This window comes from Cydia pomonella, chromosome 9, assembly GCF_033807575.1.
Source record: "Cydia pomonella isolate Wapato2018A chromosome 9, ilCydPomo1, whole genome shotgun sequence".
NCBI classification, from domain to species: Eukaryota; Metazoa; Arthropoda; class Insecta; order Lepidoptera; family Tortricidae; genus Cydia; species Cydia pomonella.
The window spans coordinates 836,509-860,904 of NC_084711.1; the positions used below are offsets into that span (position 1 = coordinate 836,509).

General features: G+C 37.7%; 1 protein-coding gene across 1 annotated transcript; it reads right to left on the minus strand.

Moving 5' to 3' along the window:
• Positions 1 to 4,651: 4,651 nt before the first annotated feature.
• Positions 4,652 to 24,374, minus strand: LOC133521039 (uncharacterized). Its single transcript, XM_061855763.1, has 6 exons — positions 22,699 to 24,374; positions 17,924 to 18,126; positions 15,297 to 15,472; positions 11,453 to 11,618; positions 9,240 to 9,381; positions 4,652 to 8,125 (listed from the first exon to the last, which is right to left on the minus strand). Exons 1-6 carry the CDS (start codon positions 22,815 to 22,817, stop codon positions 7,564 to 7,566), a joined length of 1,368 nt encoding a protein of 455 aa, XP_061711747.1. The 5' UTR covers positions 22,818 to 24,374; the 3' UTR covers positions 4,652 to 7,563.
• Positions 24,375 to 24,396: the final 22 nt, after the last annotated feature.

Below are 24,396 nucleotides of genomic sequence, written 5' to 3' on the forward strand. Positions count from 1 at the left end.
AACCTGCTACTAAATGTCATAGTGACACTTCAGTGACATAACAGTAACAGAAAGCTGACAGTAGCAAAAAGAGAGAGAGTTTACCGCGAATGTAAACGCCGTTACTTTCCATAAGCTAATTTTCATTATGTTGGTAGGCATAACTCTCGTTCGTCAGACGTCAAACCAAACCGTTTGACAGGTTTGACACTTGAGTACGTAGTATGAAGTTCCGTCTCTTAGAACGTAGTGATTATATGCTCTTTGGACAGTAGTTATGTTTATGAAACTAGCTGACTACTTGCTCTGTAGTCTACCAATAGTCAGACAAGCCATTTCCGTCAGTTGAAAAAAGCGACAAATTTAATAATGTTGGCGGTAAGAGTTATCGCCCCATACAGATTAGAGACCATACTCAATGTTATGACATTAAGGGGTGTTGACGAAACCCCCACCAGATGGGTACATAACATGTTCTAGAACAAAGTAGCCACTCTGACCCTCAATACTATAGAGCATGAATTTTATACCACAAAAAGATTGTGGGCACAAGGAGGCGTTCTTTCCCCTATATTACGGACCCTAGCAGTGGACCAACTTCTTGCAATTATGTCAGGCCAAGACTATGACACACAAGCATATGCCGAAGACCTTGTAGTCATTATCAAAGGCCCTTGCCTCCACACGATATTCAACCTAATGTAAGGAGCTCAAAACACAATATTCAAATGGTGTAGAGAAAATGACTCGTCCATTAATCCGAGCAAGACTGTGATAGTACCGTTCACAAGGAAACGAAAGATCGAAAAACTTACAGAACCAAGACTTAATGGACAAATAATACCGTTCTCAGACGAGGTCAACTACCGTTTCGACCAAAAGTTAACTTGGAACCCTCACCTGAGAAATAATATAAAAAAGCGTAAATGGCCGTGTGGTCATACTATCGAATGGCAGGAGCAAGATAGGGCATAATGGTGGTTATACACAGTGGTAGTGAGGCGCATTATCACCTACGTCTCCGCAGTCTGGTGTAATAAAATCAGCCTAAAGATGGTATTAGAAACTCTAAATAGCCTGCAACGCACGGCTTGTTTAACAGCAACAGGCGCCTTCTCCTCGACACCTGGGGCGGCCCTAAACGTACTGTTGGACATTATACCACTCCACTTGCAAGTGAAAGAAGAGGCCCTGCATTGCGTCAACAGAATATGCACGCTAAACAGGCCAAAATGGCGCTCTCAAGCATTAACTAAACTAAAGGCCTGGGTTTTTGCAAATAGAACCCTTAGCATGCCTACTGATGACACGCACACTGAATGTCGTTTTACTAAACTGTACACAGTAGAAATACCTCCTAGACAGAAATGGACCAACGACCAAATGTACGGCGAATAGGGAAGCCATATATGGTACACGGATGGTTCCAAGAAAGGCATTGATGTAGGATGTGGGATCTATGTTGAGAGACCTAAGCTCAGAACTAGCGTCAGCATGGGCGCACAAGCCTAAATATTCCAAGCAGAAGTCTACGCCATCAATAAATGTGCAGAGATTAACCTGAATAGAAACCTAAGACATCAACATATCTAGGTACATCAACTCAGACAGCCAGGCTGCTCTGCTGGCACTAGAATCCTTTGAGTCAAACTTAAAACTAGTCCAGAACTGTAAAACAAACCTAAAATGCACTGGCTAACTCCAACAAAGTTATACTTAGATGGGTAGCAGGGCACTCCGACATTAACGGAAACGAAGAAGCGGACGAACTTGCTAGAAAGGGCGCAGAACCACCCCTGGTCGGCCCAGAACCGTTCTGTGGAATCACAAAACGGGATGCATATTGTCTGCTGAGCAACTTATAAAAAACAAGAGCAATCGATTGGTGGAAGTTCGTCAAAGGACAAAAACACTCGAAAGCTCTAATCAAAGGGTCCAAGATTACGCTACGATAACGAAACGCTATCTGTCTTTCTATCGCACTAATATACGCAAACAATTGGCATCTTGGCTTGGCACCATTGCATTGGTGCATAGCCAACATGCCAATCGTTTTCGGCTACGACAACGAAACGCTATCAGTCTTTCTAAAGCGCTAATATGCGCAAACGATTGGCATGTTAGCTTGGCACCCTGGGTGCATAGCCAACATGCCAATCGTTTACGATACGACAACGAAACACTATCTACCTTTCTATCGCACTAATATGAGCAAACAAATGACATGTTGGTTAGGCAACATGGGTGCATAGCCAACATACCAATCGTTTACGCTACGTCAACGAAACACTATGTCTCTCTATTGCACTAATATACGCAAACGAAACACTATCGGTCTCTCTATTGCACTAATATACGCAAACGATTGGCATCTTGGCTAGGCACCATGGGTGCATAGCCAACATGCCTATCTTTTACGCTACGACAACGAAACGCTATCTGTCTCTCTATCGCACTAATATGCGCAAACGATTGGCATCTTGCATTGGATTGGATTTCACGACCGGTCTGGCCTAGTGGGTAGTGACCCTGTCTATGAAGCCGATGGTCCCGGGTTCAAATCCTGGTAGGGGCATTTATCCGTGTGATGAGCATGGATATTTGTTCCGGAGTCATGGGTGTTTTCTATGTATTTAAGTATTTATAAATATTTATATATTATATATATCGTTGTCTAAGTACCCTCAACACAAGCCTTATTGAGCTTACTGTGGGACTTAGTCAATTTGTGTAACAATGTCCTATAATATTTATTTATTTATCTTGGCTAGGCATCCTGGGTGCTTAGCCAACACAATTCAAGCTATACAATGAATGCTTTGACTTTCTGCAAATTTAACCATAAGCGCATGTTCTTTATTTATACCTGCAGTCATTTACTATCTATTTTATTTTCCATTGGTGTGAAAGAGATATAATAAAGAGCAAGGGTTATAGTACACTCTTTACACTACTACTGTGCATATAAAATAAAATAAAGAGTGCCTATATAATATAACAATAAAATTAATACATGTTGCTTGAAATTATAATGAAAACTATCAAGATTATTCTTGTCTGGATTATAACGCGCGTCGCGTTTGCCGGTGCTCGCGTACTGCGCGCCAACGCCATCTATCGAGCGTTATTTCGTGAAATCGGAGAACGCTCTAAGGAATAAGGGCTCTAATTGGACCTCCGCCCCGAAACCATCTTTCCATACAAACTTAGTCCCCATTTTCCTCTTTGGTAATCAACATATAAAAAATATTTTTACACCGTTTGATGTATATCGCGCCGATCCTGTTTGATGAGTCTGTCATTCCCGTTATTCTACCCTTTCATGGAGCGGCCAGCTAGCTGATGTAAGTCGGGAGGTTCCAGGCACACTAAGGATTCTTGATTTTGCCAATTATTGATTATACATAATCAATAATTCACGAAATAACGCTCGATAGATGGCGTTGGCGCGCAGAACGCGAGCACCGGCAAACGCGACGCGAGTTTTAATGCAGACAAGAATAATCTTGATAGTTTTCATTATAAATTCAAGCAACATATATTAATTTTATTGTTATATTATATGGGCCACCTAAGAGTCCCTTAATAAACTTGAACGTCTCCTCAACAACGGCATAGGTACGATTTATCTTTGGCGTGCGTAAATACGATCGTGTTTCCTTTTACCGCCGCCATCTCAACTGGCTCTCCATCCGTCGCCGTAGATTCCTTCGAATAAGTACTTTGTATTTGTACCCTACTTATACGAAGCCCCCACCCCCACCACCAATACGAAGAATCAAATCTAAACCGTATTTTAGACAAAAACTCAAATTACATACAATGTGTTTGTCCACGTATAGTGGAGCCGATAACCACGTATAGTTCGATGAATTTTATCGACAAATCATCCCCCAAATCCATGTTTTTTCCAACCATTTTAAAAATGCATCCTTTCAAAGTTTTATGATGCCAAACACTGCTGCACTTGTTTACAGGTCTTGTTTAGACTCGTGTAACTTGTGAAATGTTTTAATTATGCCTATCATTTCGGTGTCATCTTTTAGCTGATATCCTGTACTATCATTTAGCAATAAAAAAAGTACAGGTCAACGAGCTTGTTTTCGAAAAAAAGATAAAATTAAAAAAAAAAATTAAATTTTTAAAGACAATTTTTATTTTTGTTATTAATTCTCGAGTAACTGTGGAAAATTCTCCGTAATATTTATGCTTGAAATGTATGCCCTAATTCACAAGCTATCGCATGATTATTATTTTTCAAATATGCGACAGGTAAATGGACTGATAATGTATAGGTTAATGACGATTTGATCATTCTTAAGGTGGTTCGTTTTCCATACAAAAAACAATTGCGTTCTATGAAGTCATTACACACTATTACTACATAAATATGTGCGCATCTATCTACTTTCGACTAACGTTTTTTGAGTGGTTTCTGTATGAAACATAGTTTTTCTATTAATTTAGCGCAAACTAATATTCGAAAGTAGATAGATGCGCACATATTTATATAGTAATAGTGTGTAATGACTTCATAAAATGCAATCGTTTTTGTATGGAAATCGAACTACCTTAATATACTCGTAAATACCTCTCGCAATAATGAATAATATAAAGCTGTATCTAACCATCGCATATTGAGTATTGACCTCTCGAAATAAAATCTCTCGAATTAAAGAATCGTACGTATTTTATTCACTCTATTGATTTAAATTTGTGTGACAATATTATCCTTATCTTCCTAGCAGTCTAAATCGGCATGTAGTTCATTCTATGCAGCATCTCTAGCGTCACTATTCTTAGGTTCTGACAGAATACCAGCGCTGCGGGTCTCCGCAGCTTTATGCTGAGCCAGCGCCTATTTTCGCACCATCACATGTTTCGACCCATTTTCGTTTATTTTTGTATTCGTTAGGAATTTATGACAATTTTTCCAATTATTTGTGCATGTTTATATTTCCTTTTAAATTTAAAATACAGGGTGTTAATTACAAATGTCAAAAATACAAATTTAAAATATAATAAATACAATTATTCATGAAAATTTTAAAATCTAATTACAAAAATCTTAACCTAAATGAAAACTAACAAACACAAAAACTATTAAATAAATTCGCCCACGTCCCTCGAGATGCAAAGTAGCCCAACACGCTCACCGCGTTGCCACGTTGAACCGCGATGGACAACCTTTAAAATTATGTTTTAAACTAATAATATCGGCCATTAGAGTCATGTAATAATGAGAAGAATAAAGTTAAAAAAACTAATACTTATTGCGTTGCGGTACCTACAATAATATGAAAACGACACAATAATTCAGTGCATAGATACTCAGATTGATGTTTTTTAGGGTTCCGTATCCAAAGGGTCAAACGGGACCCTATTACTGAGACTCCGCTGTCCGTCTGTCACCAGGCTGTATCTCATAAACCGTGATAGTTAGCCAGTTGAAATTTCTACAGATTATGTATGTATTTCTGTTGCCGCTATAACAACAAATACTAAAAACAGAATATAATAAATATTTCTTATTTCCAATCTCGAGGTTCTCATTCAATCACCGAAGTTAATAAGCAACGTCGGGCGGGGGGTCAGTACTTCGATGGGTGACCGTTTTTATAGATAATGGTACGGAACCCTTCCTGTGCGAGTCAAACTTGCACTTGGCCGGTTTTTTTATTAGATTTTTTTTACATAAATTTTAAAATAAAATGATGTTATTATTTATTATCTATTTATACGATTTAAATATTAAAATATAATATTTAAAATCAGTATTCAAAAGAGGAAGAACTTAACATTGGTCGGCCAGGCCGTATAATTATTTCATTTATTTAATATTTACACAGAATTACAGTTTAAAACTAATAAGCTGTGAAATGACAATTCCATACTATGTATAAGTATGTACAACTATGATTAAAACACCTTTAAAACACTAGATTCCCTTTTATCAATCATCTCACAAAATCTCAAGCTTTCCTTACACACATCCGCCCATCGCCCCGCAAGCAGGTCACACTCAGGTGCTGATACCAGGAGGCCAGCAGGACCAAGGCTCGAGGAATCGACGAGTTTCTATGCGCCACCGACGCCACCGTGCGTGCCGTTGGCACTGCTAACTGCTGGTTTCTAACAGAGGCCGCACTCGCGCTCTGAGGGTTATCTCTTTTAGATCAGGAACAAAGAACCTCACTAGCCGCTCTACCAGGTCCGGGCAGACCGAGTCACCGCGCAGGACCCGACATGTAAAATTGAGCAAGCAGGACTTGAGTCTCACTTCCAGGGAGTTGAAACCAAGGGTCTCAAGAATACATTTTGTAGGATACAGGGAAGGATAGTATCCATACAATTTCTTATATAGGTAATACATTCTTAAGAATGTTTTTGGACCTTTTCCCAGAGTAAGATGTAGGTAGACTCGTGAGGGTTCTAGACTAACGCAGATGCTTCTAATTTGTATTTATAGCCAAAAACCTCACCGGGATCAAAAAACCGGCCAAGTACGAGTCGGACTCGCGCACCGAAGATTCCGTACAAACCTGTAGGTATATAATATTAATATTATATGATGTAACTGAAAATTTACGGTTTTCGCAATTTTTCCTTAATCTGTGCTATAAGATTCTTCGTACCAAATTTCAAGATTCTGAGTTCACCTGTAGGTTTTGATTCCTTTGCGAGTGTCGAAAATTTGCGGCACAAACGGTTGTATCTTTTGATTGCGTTGGCTTAGAAGTTTGATTTTTTTCTCAGCTCCAAGGGACAGTAGGCTTGAGTATTTGATATAATTCCAGCTTGATACCCTCAAGCGTTCCTGAGAAAAAGGGTCTTGACAGACAGACAGACAGACGGACGGACAACAAAGTGATCCTATAAGGATTCCGGTTTTTCCTTTCTAGGTACGGAACCCTAAAACGTAGCCGAAAAAACCTCGCGTGATTTGTGCACAAGCCCAAATGTAGGTAGTGTCCTTGCGTTTCGCTTTGCTAGTCTTGGCGGGGCACTACGGTGCCCCCAGATAAAAATAATTGTTCTCAAAGTTGTGTATAGATGGCAGCACCAATCTCCCTCGCTAATAACGTAATCCCGTAAGGGATTCGTATAGGATGTTTAAGAACGTACTGCTCGCCCTTCGAGTTGGTCAAAGACGCCTAGTCTTACTAAGATGGCATGTACTCGGGAAATTGGGACCGGTTCCGCCGCGGCGGGGTGGCCTAGGGTTTCAACTGTTTCAAGGCGTTAACTCGGATGAAGACTAAAGACGCCGGTTCGAATCAGGCCTTCACCACTAGAGGGCTTCGTCACTTTTTCTCTTTTCACAAATCTAATTATTTGTTAAAAAATTCAAAAAGATTCAACATTCAAATTGATAAAACTAAAAAAATTGTAATTAACGTAAACTATTAACTAGCTACAGTTATTTTGAGCAATTATTTTTGTTTGACCCATATCTACTTCTGAGCAAATTTTTACAATACACATATACATTATACATACATATCATCACCGAAATACAAAACAAGTTTAAAAGCTTAACAGGCGGTTTTATGGCTAAGAAGTGATTTATTGAATCCTAGCCGTCTACAGACTCTTGCCACGGCACCACTTTTTTGATAATATCACTTTTTTGATTTTTTTTATGAAAGTAGTGGCAGATGGGCTTTTGGCTTGCTTGCAACTATCATTAATGGTTTGACCATTGAAAATGTGGGAATTAAAGGTTTGACTAGATTGATCAGGTCTTTGATGGGGTTGGTTAGGTCCTGCGGTGACCACCTGAACCACGGGGGCATTTGGTGGTTGGCAGTGGGCGCCTCCGTCTTGGCTATTTGTCACGATACTGGAATCAGTGGAGCTGGTTTGGTTGAAGGCGTTGGCGGGACGTTGATCGGCAACAGGCGTGTGGGGGGTTTCGTTGGAGATTACGTTGGTGGGTTGAACGTGAGCGTTAGAAACTTGGCTGTACGCTTCAATTTGGTACAGGTTATTGACGATTTGGCCGTTGGGTTGACTGTTTTGATTGCTAACTCTGCTGGTTTCGGCTCGGTACGTAGGCTGTTCGTTTACTTGACCGTGGCGAATGGTGGAAGGCAGGAGATTCTTGGCAGGCTCGAGTAAGTTTACCCAGCTTGGGATTTCCAACCTGTAAAGAAAACCATGAATAACATATTCGTAACAAATAGACGTTACATTTAAACTTTAATTATGTTTCTTTAATTTTTAAAAGATCTTTGAATTTTTAGATAGACGGTGCTATATCTACCGTAAATTGAGATGAGTCAAAATCTCAAGAAGTAATTACTCTACTTAGTCTATAGCCATAAATTATGTATCTTGCAAAAATAAATCTAGAATAAAAAAAACTCTTTAAACCTGTTTATTTAAATTGATTTTAAACTCCTAATAGTAAAATAAACGGATTTTTAAGTCTAATTTTCGTACTTTAAATATCCTTATCAGCATCTTATAACATTCTATTTTTTTTTGAACTGGCCATCGATATAGTCACACCTGATGGAGAGTGAAGACAGCGCCTAAGATGAAGTTCACCGGTTCAGTAAAGGCCTTTAACTCTTGCTTTAAAGAAACCGAGACTGTCATATTTGACGGGGGAGAAAGATGTCGAGAGCGCATTCTATTCCTTAGCAGTCTGCACCAGAAATGCCATGTTTACAACGAAAGGGTGCATCCGCTCCCCTCGCCTGGACGTTCGATGATGGAAAGGGGAAGTTGGGATCAGGTCGTGCAGTTCTTTTGCACACTCCCCAGAATGTATCCGATTGAACACCGATAGATCAGCGACTCGACGACGATGTTCAAGGTTCTGTAATTTTGACATGAGCCCGGCGCTCTATTGAGTAGGCCGCCAGCTGATACTTGGCGGAACCGTCCCACTAGGTGGCAGCAGTATTCCATGCACGAGCGGGGCAATAACCGCGAAAATCGAAGTTCGTCAATTGCGGGCATTTTTCTCTGTCACTCTAATTACATACGTCTTAGCGAGAGTTAAATAGAAAGATCCCCGCAATTTGCGAATTTCGGTTTTCGCGGTAGGCCCCCGGACCTGTGCTTAGTATAGGGAGAGAAGCTGATGCGGCGTGAAATACCGCTTTTCCTAAAATAAGACACCAAGTTTTATTACTTTTTCCAATTATGTTATGTTCCAATTTTTATGATGAGTCTTAGGAAAATGTATTGTAATGTCCACAGAAAAGACGCTATTATTTCGAGCGTTTTGACACTTTTGCGTTATTCACCTGGGTGTCCGTTGACGATTCAAGTTCGAGGCCAGCAATCGCCAGAAGTCTGGATCCACGACGCGATAAGGTTGGTAGAACCTAAACTGCGTGGGTCGTTGGCACGGCTCGTATTCACAGAGAATCATTTCATGGATTTTATCTGAAAATTTACCGATATTTATATATAACACCTTTTGAAATCAAGTCAGTCTTTTGTAGAACAATAAAAGTATGTAACAATACGAATGAATATAAATACTTTTAGATTTTTTTTGGTATCTGTTTGTGTTTTTTCAAATGCTTTAAAACTTCATAGAAAAACATAATGTAAGATTTAAAAAAGTTACTTTTACGTTCTTGGAAATTCAACCCCTAAGGGGGTTAAAAAGAGGATAGAAGTTTATATGTGGTACGAGTTTTCTTTTAAGCTAGACTTTTAAAATGGCGTTCATTGAAAGTATTAATCCCCCAAATTGGTGAAAAAAGAGTTTAGAGTTTGCATTAGATTGGAATATTGACTTGAAAATCTTCTTAAGGGATTATATCGCGAACATTTATTTTCAATTCACTTCGTAGGTTGTGTCAGACAAATCTCATGCGTTGTATAATTATTAACAAGTGATTAACCTTCCCTACTGCTACCTTTAGCTGCATAATGTTCTATGCTCATGTATATAACCTATACCTACAACCCAGCTGGCCAGCTTCATTGCGCACCATGCGATCGCATTTTCAAAGCCAAATTTGGCTTTGCAAGTCATATTAGAGCGTTCCATGTTTCCGAATAAAAGCAGTTGAAGGAGTCGCCGTCGTCGGATACGGCGAGGAGGACTATATTATATATAACCACCAACATACAAATCCACGCGTACGAAGCCGCTTGTATGTAAATTTCAAGTTGACGTGTTAAAGTGCCCTTGCGGACTATTTGGGCTATTTGCTGAATAAATGTTGAAGTTGACTACCAGTCTGGCCTAGTGGGTAGTGTAGTGACCCTTGCCTATGAAGCCGATGGTCCCGGGTTCGAATTCCGGTAAGGGCATTTATTTGTGCGATGAACACAGATATTTGTTCCTGAGTCATGGGTGTTTTCTATGTATATAGGTACGTATTTATCTATATACGTATGTATATCTTCGCCTCGTACTCATAGTACAGTCAAGTGTAAAATATGGGTGTACACAACTTACTCAAAAATATGTCCCATAGATCGTATTCCAGTGTAATAAGAGCGTAGTACCATATTTATGAGATGATTCTCTCGATACATATTTTTGCAGCTGACTGTACAAGCTTTGCTTAGTTTGGAGCTAGGTCGATCTGTGTAAGACTGTCCCCTATATTTATTTATGTAATAATACAATTCAATGCAAAAGCAGATTTCTAAAGGGTGATTCACATTAGACCGGGCTGGGTCCGACCCGGAGCTTCCGCCGGTTACTTTTCTATGACAGATGATAGGAAGCGCCAGCCTCCGGCCCAGCCCCCGCCCGGTCTAACATGACATGAGTCATCATTTATTCACTCTGTTTCCTACTACCATTTTTTTTTTATAATCGAATTAGTTTGCCATAAAAATTCGTAGGTAGGCAACAATCTACATAAACATTTTGAAAACAAAAGTACGAGACAAGGGTGTATGTGTGTGGTGGGTGAAAATGTATTTATGCACGCCATTTGTGGCTAAACATGTATTGCTACTTAACAATCTTATGTGCACATTTTAAATTGGATTAGATTAGATTATTTTATTTCATTGAAATATCCCTGCAATATACTTAAGTAGGTAACACACTCACGCATTTACAATTTGATGGCAAAAATAACGCTTTGTTTTTATGAAAAACTTTCTTGCAAATGTCGCGCTACTGTTTTGTCTTTATCTTACATGAATATCTTTCTTTTGTTTCAAATTATTCTTATCATTGTGTATTTCCAGAAGAATATTCGGTATGGATCCTTTTCATTCACATAAAGGGGTTTTAATACCACACCTTGGGTCACTTTCCACTCTTTTCCTAATACGCTTGCATCTCTATTGGCGGGCTTACCATTGGATGCAGATCCGCCACTCCTGTGTGAAAATTATGGGGCTTATGACATCCTTCCTTGCCGATGTTGGATCCGACGTCGGACCCGAGCAATGATTTATTTCTGTTTCACGAATTATTTCCGGCATGTCTTCGGGGTGTATAATCTTAGATCAAATAAATCAAGAAAAAGCAGCTTACCATGAATTTGCTTAGCGTGCGCGAAGAATGCGTTCTGTCGTTCATCTCCGCTCTCGCACAATGCTTTCGAAAAAAGGATGATGGTGTAACGACAGCGTGTGTTTATCAGCTCCGACATTAACTCGAGCGGCATCCTATTCGTTACCAGATTGCTCTTTCGGCAAACCTGCAGAATATATAAAATTAATAAGGTTAGGTGGTCTAAAAGCGAGAAGACATGTTTGCAAGAGAGCTACGAGCCCAGTATAAAAATATGATATACCAGCCAGCATGTAAATGCGATATCTATAGGAAAAATGCGTATAACATGTGTATTATTTTGTATAATAAGCTCCCTCATGAATTGAGAATGTTGCGTAGAAATGAATTTAGGATAAAACTGACTAAATGGCTACAAGACAATTGCTTTTATACTGTTAAGGACTATTTAAATTTCAAATTGTAATTTTTAATTTTTCAGTATCTGTTTGCATAGCTTTGACATACCTACCAATCTATTTTAGTTTAGCTTAGTATTTCTATTTAATTTCATTTGTTTTTATTTACATTATGTCATTGTTTTTATTAGGATTATTAAAATTTTATGCATGTACATACCTGATGTACTCTAGTAGTAAATGTAAATTACAAACGTTTTGCATGTTGGCTTTATGTCGACTGAATACTGATACTAAAACTGTTTTAAGACCTAATTGTAACGTATTCTGGCAAATAAATATTTCTATTTCTATTCTAAAAGAAACACTGAGGCAAGAGAATCGCTTGCTTGTAGGGAAAATAAACAGATGAAGGTAAGTAAAGATATTATAAACGAAATTAAATGATAAATAAAACTAATGCATCAATAAAATTCATATATTCATCATATTCATTCAGTCATAGGTTTAGAGAGCCGAGTTCTTGAAAAATCGGATCGCTTTTTTAGATACGGTTGCGAAAAAATTAATTAGCAATCTTGAGGGCTTTCTCTAGGGATTTTATAGATTCAAATCCTAATGTTTTTAGTTTCCCTCGTTAGAAAAAACCACGAATATTATTAGTCCACGAACTGTAAAATCGTATGGGTTACCATGGCAACACACTGATAATATAAGACTAAAGCGCCAATTACATCCACACTTCCCGATATCGGGCTGGTAATAGTTTTCCATTTCACGGAATATCAGCACATCGTTCACAATATTTGAAATGTAAAAAATACTTTGTCTCTAATTGCCAAAAATGTTCAGTGTTTGATATTTTTGCATATGAACCATTTTTTACATTTCAAAGATTGTAAACAATGAGCTGATATTTGGTGAGACGGAAAAATACTCTTGCTCAGGCCTGATAAAGTGTGTATGTAATTGGCACTTCATACCGTTCGAGAAATGGGACACGAACACACAAACTAATAAAACTAAGGGCTCATTTACACGGTGCGAGAATTTGCATGAGAATTTCATTACATTACATTGCGGTACTTGATAGGTCGGCCGAGTTGGTTGTAACCTCAATAGTCCGCCATGTAACTAAAATCGCATGCGAGTTCGCGTGCCGTCTAAATCAGCCCGAATAACTAATAATAGCAAGTAACAAGAATTCATACAAATAGCTACCATCTACGGTCCGCGTGCAGTGGGTCGGCCCAGATACCGCTGGAGCGACAGTGTACAGGCGGATCTGTGCCAACTCAAAGCCGATAACTGGCAGGAAGTGGCACAGGATCGGGACAGGTGGCGTTCTCTCGTTTTGTAGGCCAAGACCCTCTTTGGATCACTGCGCCACAATAGTTAGTTAGTTAGCTCTACTCTAATTAACACGGTTGAAATTTGCATGGTATTTGGCCTATTTTTGTGCATTTTTTTTAGTTACCATTACTTATTTATTATTGGCGGTAGAACTGAACCATGAACATTAGAGAACAATGTCATCGTTAACAAGATAATATCTCAAGTGCTAAACGGTCAGCTTAAAAAAAATCCACTATAGTTCGTAAGCCACTAGCTGGCATCCCCGGTGTAGTCGTGGCAGAGGCAGACCGAGAAAGAGATGGCGGGACGATTTGGATGCGTTTCAGCGGGACTGGCGGGACCTTGCTCAGCACAGGGAGGATTGGAAAGCTAGAGGGGAGGACTTTGCCCAGCAGTGGGACACACAAATGGGCTAATAATTAAAAAAAAATAGATCGTAAAACTCGCGGAGCTATTTGTTTATGTTGACATCAACTACAAGACAAGGCTCACAAGACTGGCTCAAGTTGACTCTAGCCAGTCTTTATTCCAGACATTACAATGTCGCCTTCGAAATGTCGGAGGTAATTTTTAGGCTTAATTATAGGGTATCTGAACCAAAGAAGGCTCATCGTTATTTTTATTTTTATGTGAACTAGCAGTTTTCAGCTAAATTTACGTTTTAAGGTTGAGTTTCGACCAGAAATGTGCGAGAATGCGTAGGGAGGGATAGCATCATTTCATTTGTTTTCCTCGCTCAGCGTGCTGGGAGCCTACCGCAAAATCTTATTCTCCTATCTTTCTCTTTTACTCTCACTAAGACGTAATTAGAGTGACAGAGAAGAATGCCCGCAATTGACGAACTTCGATTTTCGCGGTTATAGCCCTGATTCTATTAGTTCTTTAAAACAAATCCCTCGCTATGCATCCTCGCACTTCTTTGGTGGAAACGCAGCCTAACTCACGTATTTTTAGTCACTCACGAAGTCACGACAGTTTAAATAGGAACCTGCGTTCTGTCGATAGTACTAGCGGGGATGGCCGCAAGATTTGAACCCATTCTTTTCCAAACCATACTTATAAAAATATGACATTTTGGAAGTTAGCAAGCTTAAAAACGGGTCTTCTTCGGTGCAGGTAGGTACGATCGTTAAAGTTTAACCCCCTTATTCATAAACGTGTACTAAAGTTACGATGCCGTAATCGTTTGTCCCATTCCGACGTATCGGTATGATGGAAAGGGACAAACGATTATTAGCGGCACCGTAATTTTAGTACTTACACTTTCATGAATAAGGGGGTAATAGTATAGTGCTAGTATTAGTATTTATTTAATTTATTTTAAACTTTATTGCACAATAAAAATAAGTACAAATGGCGGACTTAATGCCTTAAGGCATTCTCTACCAGTCAACCATAGGGCAAAACAGAAATTCTCGAATGTGGGTGCAGTGAGAAAAATAATTCAAAAGAAATGACAACCATAAAAGTAATTTTAAAAAACTATTTAAAATTTTGGTCATTAATAACATTATTTACAATGTTACACAAATTATATTAAGTACCTGGGCGACTGAGCGTTGCTCGGTTATAACTATTTATTGTAATATGTATAGGTGATAATCTTAACTACATTTTTTTACTAAATTAAACTTGTCTAAAACAATAAACATAAAAAAAAATATAAACATATATAAAAAAAAAACAAAAGTTAGTCACTGGGCGAGATTCGAACCCGTAACACTCGTTTAAAAAAATATATAAACTTGAACAATGAACATATATATAAAAAAAAAAAAACCAAAAGTTAGTCACCGGGCGAGATTCGAACCCGTAACACTCGTTTCTACTCTTTTTCTCTTCGTGTCTTAAACCCGCTGAGCCAGACGGACAGTGGCCAGCAACACGAAATTAGCGACCATATTCTGCGTCGAAAGAAAAACGCATGAAAACTCGAAAACACGCGTTTTCCCAAACATAAGACTAATCTAGATCGATTGTATACCCCCAAAAACCCCCATATACCAAATTTCAGCGAAATCGTTAGAGCCGTTTTCGAGATCACAGAAATATATACAAGAATTGCTCGTTTAAAGGTATAAGATAAGATAAGATAATAGTATAATGCTTACTTTGAAACCAATCCGTTTCATATTATTGCACATTACATCGACGAATTGGTGTTCGGCATCCGCGTAAATCACGACCGCGTCGTATCTCTGAGGGACGCCATCCAGATCATCATTCGTAATTGCTATATCCTCGGGGACCTCACGGTGTGGCACCTGGCTCTGTGGCACCTGGTAATCTGTAGTTAAGTTTAAATAACTTTATTTCTCAAAGTAATACTCACGTAAGATATGGACAACATAAAGCATTCGTAAGACCATTACAAACCCATAACTACCTCCTATAATAGTACATTACGATATAAGTGCGAAATAGGAAATTCGCACATGTATTGTACAACGTTTTACAGTACATATAAATTATGGCCATTTAAATTTTCGACATAGTTACGTAATGTGCTAATTTTAGCAACATATGTACTGTTATAGTTATTTACGATACAAGTGCAGAAAATAGGAAATTCGCAACGAGTGGTGATTAATTAAAACAAGGAGTGTTTTAAATCGACACTAGTTGCAAATTACCTATTCGCACGTGTATCGTACAGCTTTTTACGATACATATAGTTCTTTAAAGATTCGACATATGCACGGAAAGTGTTCATTCCCGCTCGCGTGCGGGAAAGTAGCACCATATGTACTGTAAAATAATATATATTACTTTGATTTGATCGATAACCAGTGTCAGATTTTGTAACTCGTGTAAACTGGGGCCCATTTCTCGAACGGTAATATTAGACTAATAATATTAGTCCACGAACTGTCAAATCGTATGGGTTACCATAGCAACGCACTAATAATATTAGACTACTACGAATACCGTTCGAATAATGGGCCCCTGGTAATAAATGTCAAATGGAAGCTTGTGATTGGACTAGCAAGTGTAAGTCAATGTCTAGTTACCATGTTTGGTGGTTACCAACCAATTTGTTTAGAGCTCTTCAAAAGAGATCATACCGGCTAGCGCTTGCGTTCCCGTGCGCGATTCCTTACTCGAAGTTGTGTTAGATATGAAGTCGCGCGCGAGAACGCAAGTTAGGCTAGCCGGTCAACTGGTTGTCGGAAGCTTGAATGAATGAATGAATGAATGAATATTTATTGCATGTCACATTACATAAATTGTTAATATTATACATTACATATATTGTTATAGCTTGCCATTGTCAGCCGTTTAGTACGAGTTTAATTAGGTACTTGCCCGATTCGAAGAATTAAGGATTAAGACACGTTTAAGATCTTAGAAAGATCTTTAAAAGATCGATACCTAAACGACATGTCAAAATTGACGTTTATTTCGATTCTGCTGTGATCCCAATCTACGATATTTCTATCGTCAAAGTGACATTGGTTGCCCGAATCGAGCTGCTTCTGTCAATTACACGACATACAAACGATATCTAAATGAGGACTTATCTAAACCAGAACGTATCGTTATCGTATCTCATTCTTCGAATCGAGCCGTTAACCTCATGACCTTATAAAATGACAAAATTTCACACGTGTAAGCAAAACACAGTGTTTATTTGTTTGAAATAAAGCTATCTACTCAACTACCCATTTTCTATAGAGTTTGAATATATGTATAGTTGTTAGGAGAGATACACGAGGTCCGATGATATGAGGTCGGCATTGATAACCCGATAAAAAAATAAACACAGTTTATAGGTAGGTTTTCTTTTTACATAGGTTTTCTTTTTACATATATATTTACAAATTAATATCTAATACTTAGTATTAGGCATATTTATGCAAAATTATGAAAAAATGGCGCCAAATACATTAAATTGTTTGGCAGTTTATTATCCTTATCATATAGACTTAACATTAGCAGTTTTTGTCTCTAAATTAGGCGCAAAAATTACAAGATTTACACAAGGTAATCTCATGAAATACCCGCCCCAACTGTCAGTTTCCTCTTCCCTATCCTGGATATAAGTTCAGGTTTATATCTATATTGCGTCGGTGGCAAACAAGCATTCGGACCGCCTGATGGTAAGCAGTCTCCGTAGTTCTATATATGTTCTATATTTTGTAAATTAAGCTTTTGGGAAAGTGTTTAAATTGTAAGTAGTGATACGAGTAGTTATTCAGTTCATGACATAACGATTTAAAACTGATTATATCGCGTATAATGATTTTAATTTACATCGTAGTGTTGTATAATGATTTTAATTTAGACTCGGACAACAGAATAACATTTGTCTAAATAACATTGTTCAATACTACAGACATATAAAATGATAACCAAATTATTGTATGGTTACATATGCCGGATGGACTCAACGTCGCATGTATTTGAAATTCATTGTACGCGATAACATATTTTAAAATTGTGAACTGAAATACATATCATACTCGTATGTACATATGCCTACGAGTACCGATTAAAGAAAAAGTAAACAAGCCCTTCAGTAGTCGAGGAAAGTGGACGACTGGAGATGGACTGGACGTGAATGGGGATGAAGCGGTCATCCACTACCCTCTTAATCATTTGCAGCTAACGCCTACGATCTAGGCCACCCAATGAATATTCCCAAGGGCTAGCGGTAGCTCATTTAAAAGGTTCTTATTTAAAGATCCACCCTCAAACAATTAAACGTTCAAAATATTAATAAGAAAAATAATTTTACCTATGCGTACTAGGCAGTTTTCAAGAGCCAGCTCCCATAGATCATCCCTGATGTCATATCGGTCGATATACTCTAAGTACTGGAACAGCTGGCCCACGGTGGCTGAGCCCTGCTGGAGTCGCTGCCACTTATCAAGAGTCGCCTGGACCGAGAAGGCATCTTGGGTGGTTAGGCCGACGAGAGTCGCTAGACCTCTTACGTCTCTGAAATTATAATTGTAATCATATTTTTGAGATAATCTTAGGCACATCACATTGTACACGAGCTGAATTATAAAGGGACTATGCAGTGGCGTAGCGTGCCTTGGCGGGGCCCCGTATAAAAATTTGTTTGGGGGCCCTTAGGAAGGGTAAAGATTTCTCACAAAAACGCACGTTGGGGGCCCCCGTGGGCCCGTATAATTGATACGGCAGATACGGCGGTAGCTATGCCCCTGGGACTATGGCCTGCAACAAGAGCAATAAATTAAATGATTTAGTTTATTCTAAGACGCAATGTACTGTGAATTTTGTTATGTTTAAAGAGAGGCAACTTGACAAGTAACGTCAGCCTACATTGAAGACAATATTTATTTTGTATGAAAAATAGGAAGTCTAAGGGATTCATAATTTTTAAAAGTTGTTAAACAAATGCTTTATAGTTTGAGGAGTACAATATATGTTTTAATTATTTGCTCGTGTTACAGACCACACCCGGTAGAGATAAAGGGCTAGAGTTACACCAAGATAAGTTGGCAGGATTTTAAGTAAGTAAGTAAGTAAGTAAGTAAGTCCTTTATTTGCATTCATGTTGTACAGATAGGTATTAAATAACAAATGAGTTGTTTCAAACATGAGCCCTGCAAGGGCGTAGCAATATTACTTAAACTAACTTATTCCTAATACAAATATAATCGTTATTGATTTTGATAGCACACACTGTGCGAGTGTTACTTTAAACGTCAAACTCTATGATATGTTATATTCTATGAAATTATGACGTTTAAAATAACACTTTCACAGTTTGTGCTATCAATATCTAATTAATAAGACGGCGCGAGAACTCGCACGCGAGTTTCATTAAATTGCAGTATTTGATTGGTCGACTGAATTGAATGTAACCCGAAACTAAGCAATTGAAGTAAAGCTTATTATTCCAATTTGTCCCCACCCTGAGTGACAGGATCGGGCGGGAATAAATGGGGGTCGTTTTGTAACTTAGTGTAACTATTTATTTATTTATTTAAACTTTATTGCACAAAAGAAAAACTTAATGTACAAAAGGCGAACTTCATGCCATGAGGCATTCTCTACCAGTCAACCTTAGGGCAAAGCAGAAACGATTATAGACGGTGCATTTAAAACTAAAAGAAATTGTTTTTTAAAGAATTAGAGTCCTAATTTAGTTATAAACTACTTAAATACATAAAGATACATATATATATATATATATATATATATATAAGTGTGTAAGATAGATATATATATATATATATATATATATATATATATATATATATATATATCTATCTTACACAACTTTGGAACAAATCAAATTATTTTTATCAAATATTTTGTTTTGTTATTAAATAGTCACACTACTTTTATATGTTATAACCTGTACCCCTAGTGTAAATAAATTCGATTTCCAAACGTGACGTACGCGTTTGCGTTTAGTCTCATTTTGTATTGGATTTCGAAAGAGCGCGCCAAGCGGGACGTTTTGGAACCTCAAAATCCTATACAAAATGAGACTTAACGCAAACGCGTTCGTCACGTTATGATGTCGATCAAAGTTACAGTACCCCTAGTGTAAATAAATACTATTTCGAAACGTGACGTACGCGTTTGCGTTTAGTCTCATTTTGTATTGGATTTAGAAAGAGCGCGCCAAGCGGGACGTTTTGGAAACTCAAAATCCTATACAAAATGAGACTTAACGCAAACGCGTTCGTCACGTTATGATGTCGATCAAATTTACACTAGGGGTACTGAACTAGATGTCATACTTATAAGTAAATTAGTTCAGTTTATATAGTCTTGATTGTAAAAAATATTGTTATAATTTGATAATTATTTTGTGAGTATTTATGCAACTTATCGCCGTCTGCTGTCAAGGGTTATCCTTCTATGCCACTAGGTAGGTATCACTGCGAGTTACGCTATGGAACGCATATTTATATTAAAAAAAAGTGATTTATTATTACTCGCAGCGCATCCCGTTCAAGGTTCAAACTATAGTCTGTATCTTTAGGTATTTAAAATAATGTAAACATACCACAATGGGCAATGAAGTTCATCAAGTCAATTAATTTAATTCGATGTGCCAAAACTTACAGAAGTTTTACTACGATGTTTTACTTACTAAACGTAACGATAGGAATATATCGGGATAACTATTGATTAAATAGTAATTTAGTTTTGTATTATATGCTATTACTTCGCCCTAGTAAAGAACCTAAAACGAGATCGAATATTTAGCCATTTGAGGATAAATGAAAACATTACACGATTAAATGAGTAGGAAAAGTCAGGACGACGAGGAACAGATCCAGGCAGTTTTCTATTTGGTTGGTTAACTGATGAATGTTTCAAGTAACTGAAAATATAAAAACACATTGTTTACTTTTTAAACCATGTGGACACAAAATGATTTATGAAAAAAATGTATATAACATGTGTATATTAATTTATAATAGACTACCTGATGACTTAGAGATACTCAGAGGAAACATATTTAAGCGCAAATTGACTAGCTGGCTTTTGGACAGGTGCTTTTATAGTATTAAGGATTATTTGAATAACTGACTTTGCTATTCGTTTTTTTTTTATATACAAATTATTTACCATTGACATTTTCATATTTTTTACTAATTATTATTTATTCTTGTTTGTATTGTTTTTTGTACCTATGTGATCTGCATTTATATACGTGTATTCTGTGCAAATAAATTATTTGAATCTTTGAATCTACATTTATTTAACTACCTAAAGATGCAGACTATAGCAATGATATGTACCTACTTAGGAGTTGGCTATCATTAACCCGATTCTGATTTAACATTTTTTTACGGTTTTGATCATATTTCGATACGATATTGTAGATATAGCTCGCGCCGATTGGTGCATACGAACTGATGTGAAAATTTCGCGAGAGATGCGCGCCAATCACAAAGAGCAAGACGATCGTCAAGGTCCAGTCCAAAACCATAACTGTAGCGGGCTACATGTGCAAGGTGCTGTTGCTACTCCCGCGCGCGCTAGCAGCGACGCAGAGGCATTTTAGGGGCAATAGGGACCCTAGATCTCACATATTATATATTGTTTTAGTATAGATTGTGAAATCGAAGTATATATTGCCCAATCTACCATAATACCAGTATTTAAAAATCAATATATATGTTATAAGAAAATAGTGTAACTATTTATATATAAAAATACAATCTAAAGTATATCATTACATCTATAAGATAATATATACAATGATGACTTTGTGAATTCATTCAGAGAACATGTACATTACAAGCCTAGGTAAGGGAGTACCTTCGTAGTGCTTTGTACGTCTTTTTACTATAAAAAACTTTTTGTAATAAATAACTCAATAAAACTGCCGGACCAAAGTATTTATTAAGCCTTTATTTTATTAGAGGGGGACACATATTTTTATTCTTCCGGAGCGATTATTTCCGAAAATATTCACTTTATCTAATAATGTTGAGCTGGAGCGAGGCCAGAAAGGTCCCCGAAGAAGGGGTGGAACAATCTTGTAAAGCCCTTTGCATGTCTGGGCCCCTTAGGACAACAACAAGTACATTGTTCACATATAATTATATAAAACATGCTAGGGTACCCAAATTTTTTTAAGTTTAACTTTAAGGTGTAAGATGTGTATGTAATTATACCTACTTATCAGTGGCGGCGCGTCACAAATATTCGTAGGGAACCCGGAGCTAATTTTACTTTCCTTTTCCTCATGATCCGATCGTGAAAGTACTCAACGGTCTGAAATTAGACAAGCCGGTGGGAATCGAGTTCTTTGAACGATCCGCCACTGCTACTTATAGATATATCATCTGGTAAAACAATTTTGTGAATAATAAATTGAGGCCAATTTAAATAAATTAATAGTTTAAAAAACACTAGAAAAACACGCTTTTATAAATACACGATGCATTTCGCGGCCAAGCCGTTCCTTTTGCTAAGGATATATTATATTAGAGATAATTGAAAAACTTCTAAGTCAATATATAAAAGGTTTGTTATAACCTTGAAACCTGATCATGTTAAAATCCATTACGTGACCTTTCTCACAAGTGCGAACACGACTATGATACGATATTCCATCATATAATGCCAGTGCCTATCTTCCAGCTTCATCATCAGATCAGTTCGCTAGTACCATATTATTGTAGGTATATCATCAGAACTACATACAGCCACGAATTTTCATGACGCTACGATCCTTGGAAGATGGTAAAATTAGATTAACTTAGATTCCATTACATAGTTAAGTTAGTATGTATGTATACAGGTCGATCTAATAAAAAGCGTGTTAAAAATGTAGGCTTTCTTCCATATTTTGAGTATCGTGCCATTCTGACTGACAAATTGGTTTTAGTACCAATGCGAAACTATTATTTGTTTACAAATAGCATAGTGCTACCTACACTATACTCGTAAACACGATGACACTTAATTTTAATAATAACGTTAATTCGAAACAGTTTTTTTATAAGAAACATTAAATTTGAACGGTAATTTTAGTACTGTGGTTTATAAACGAAGAAAGAGACATACCTGGGTAGTCTGTAAGGCCCGTCGCTAGGGAACAATCGTTTTGCATTTAGATGATCCAAAACGTTCATAGCTTCAACGGTAAGGCGGGAAATCGACGCAGAGATCGCTGCTGCAGCCATTGTTTAAAATTATTAAATATACACAAATTATTAAAATAGCAATAAAAATTATTGATCTCTTTGCAGTGCAACCTCGTTGCACGCTCAAGCTACACTGGACTGAAAAATTATATTATACTTATTATACTTAACTGGGTGCCTAAACGCTACTATCTCTGTCACACTAATATGGAAAAGCGAGAGAGAGATGACTGCGCTACGCTACGGAGTGTAAATAGGCACGTTAGCTAGGCACCCTGAACAAGCTGGATTTACGAATAAGGATTTTTTCATAATTACGCCGAGTGAAGTCACCGCTAGGTCAGGTAGGGTTAGGATAGGTAGCGCAGGTCAAATAAATGGTACTTTCAGTATCTAATCTAAAATTCGTATTCCATCTTATATGGCGCAAAACAATAGATCCATCTTTGAGAGAAGTAAATCTGATGCCTACAATAATTGAGTATTAATATTAACCGTTTTTGTTTCTGTGGTATTTTTGTTCTTGTACTGTCTATATAGTCCAAGATCCCAGAGCCGCCAGATCTTACTTATTTTCTCATTAACAAAATGTATGGGATAATATAAATTATATAACGCTCCGGTTGTGGAATGAGCTACCTGCCGAGGTTTTCCCGAGGGTCTACAGTATGAGGTTCTTCAAAAAAGGAGTGTACAGGTTTTTAAAGGGTCGGCAACGCGCATGTAACACATCTAGAGTTGCAGGCGTCCATAGGCTACGGTGACTGCTTACCACCAGGCGGGCCGTATGCTTGTGTGACACCGTCGTGGTATAAAAAAAATAGTGTTAGTATGTATTTTTAATGTCTGCATAATTGCTATTTTGGCCCGACGGCCATTTGTCCGGTACAAAGGTGCTAAAGGTAGGTAAAAATATTACTAACCTTTCTTAATATTTCTCCAGGATGATACATATTTTCCAAGATGGTTGTGATTCCTCAAGGTCCCCAAATGTCAAATGGTGTGGACATGAGAAACGGGCCCTTAATTTATGTACATGCCAAATTTAAGGACTGTTCCAGAGATTTCGAGGTTTCTTCTATTCGATTGTGCTAATAATAGAGTTGGATTGTCAAAGAGAATTTTTGTAACCACAGTAAATTTACTGCCATATTTAGTTCGGTCTACGTTTTAATCATGTGTCGAAAGATGTCAGTAAATTTACTGTGGCTACGAAGTTTTCTTTGATAATTCACCTCTATTTCAAATTCTCTTTAGTAGAGTTTAATAAAGAGACATGATTAGTTAAGCCGTTTTTGAATTACTAAATATATATAACTATACTTACTAATACCCCCTTTCAAGGCAGCCTATTATGACATTTATGACGGACGGGTAACTACGGAATCCTACACTGAGCATGGCCCGACAAACTCTTCGCCGGTTTTTCTTATTAACCTGGGCAAAGGTCTCCCCGAATTTGCGGTCTGTCTTTCTCTCAGCGACCATCTGTGGTGTCCCGTGAATTCCACTCAGAAGCTATTTTGACTCACCTTTCCGAGTGTGCGCGGCGGACATGCCCCAGCCCCAGACCCACTTTTGCTAAGCGATCTTGACACCCACATATATCTACAATAAT

What these genes read in the sequence shown, in the direction of transcription:
- LOC133521039 (XM_061855763.1), bottom strand. Translation starts at nt 22,817, where the DNA reads ATGGCTGCAGCAGCGATCTCTGCGTCGATTTCCCGCCTTACCGTTGAA. An exon ending in AAACTGCCTAGTACGCATAG is followed by an intron (nt 15,473 to 17,923) that starts GTAAAATTATTT and finishes ACTTAACTACAG; the next exon opens with ATTACCAGGTGCCACAGAGC. An exon ending in TGAAACGGATTGGTTTCAAA is followed by an intron (nt 11,619 to 15,296) that starts GTAAGCATTATA and finishes TATATTCTGCAG; the next exon opens with GTTTGCCGAAAGAGCAATCT.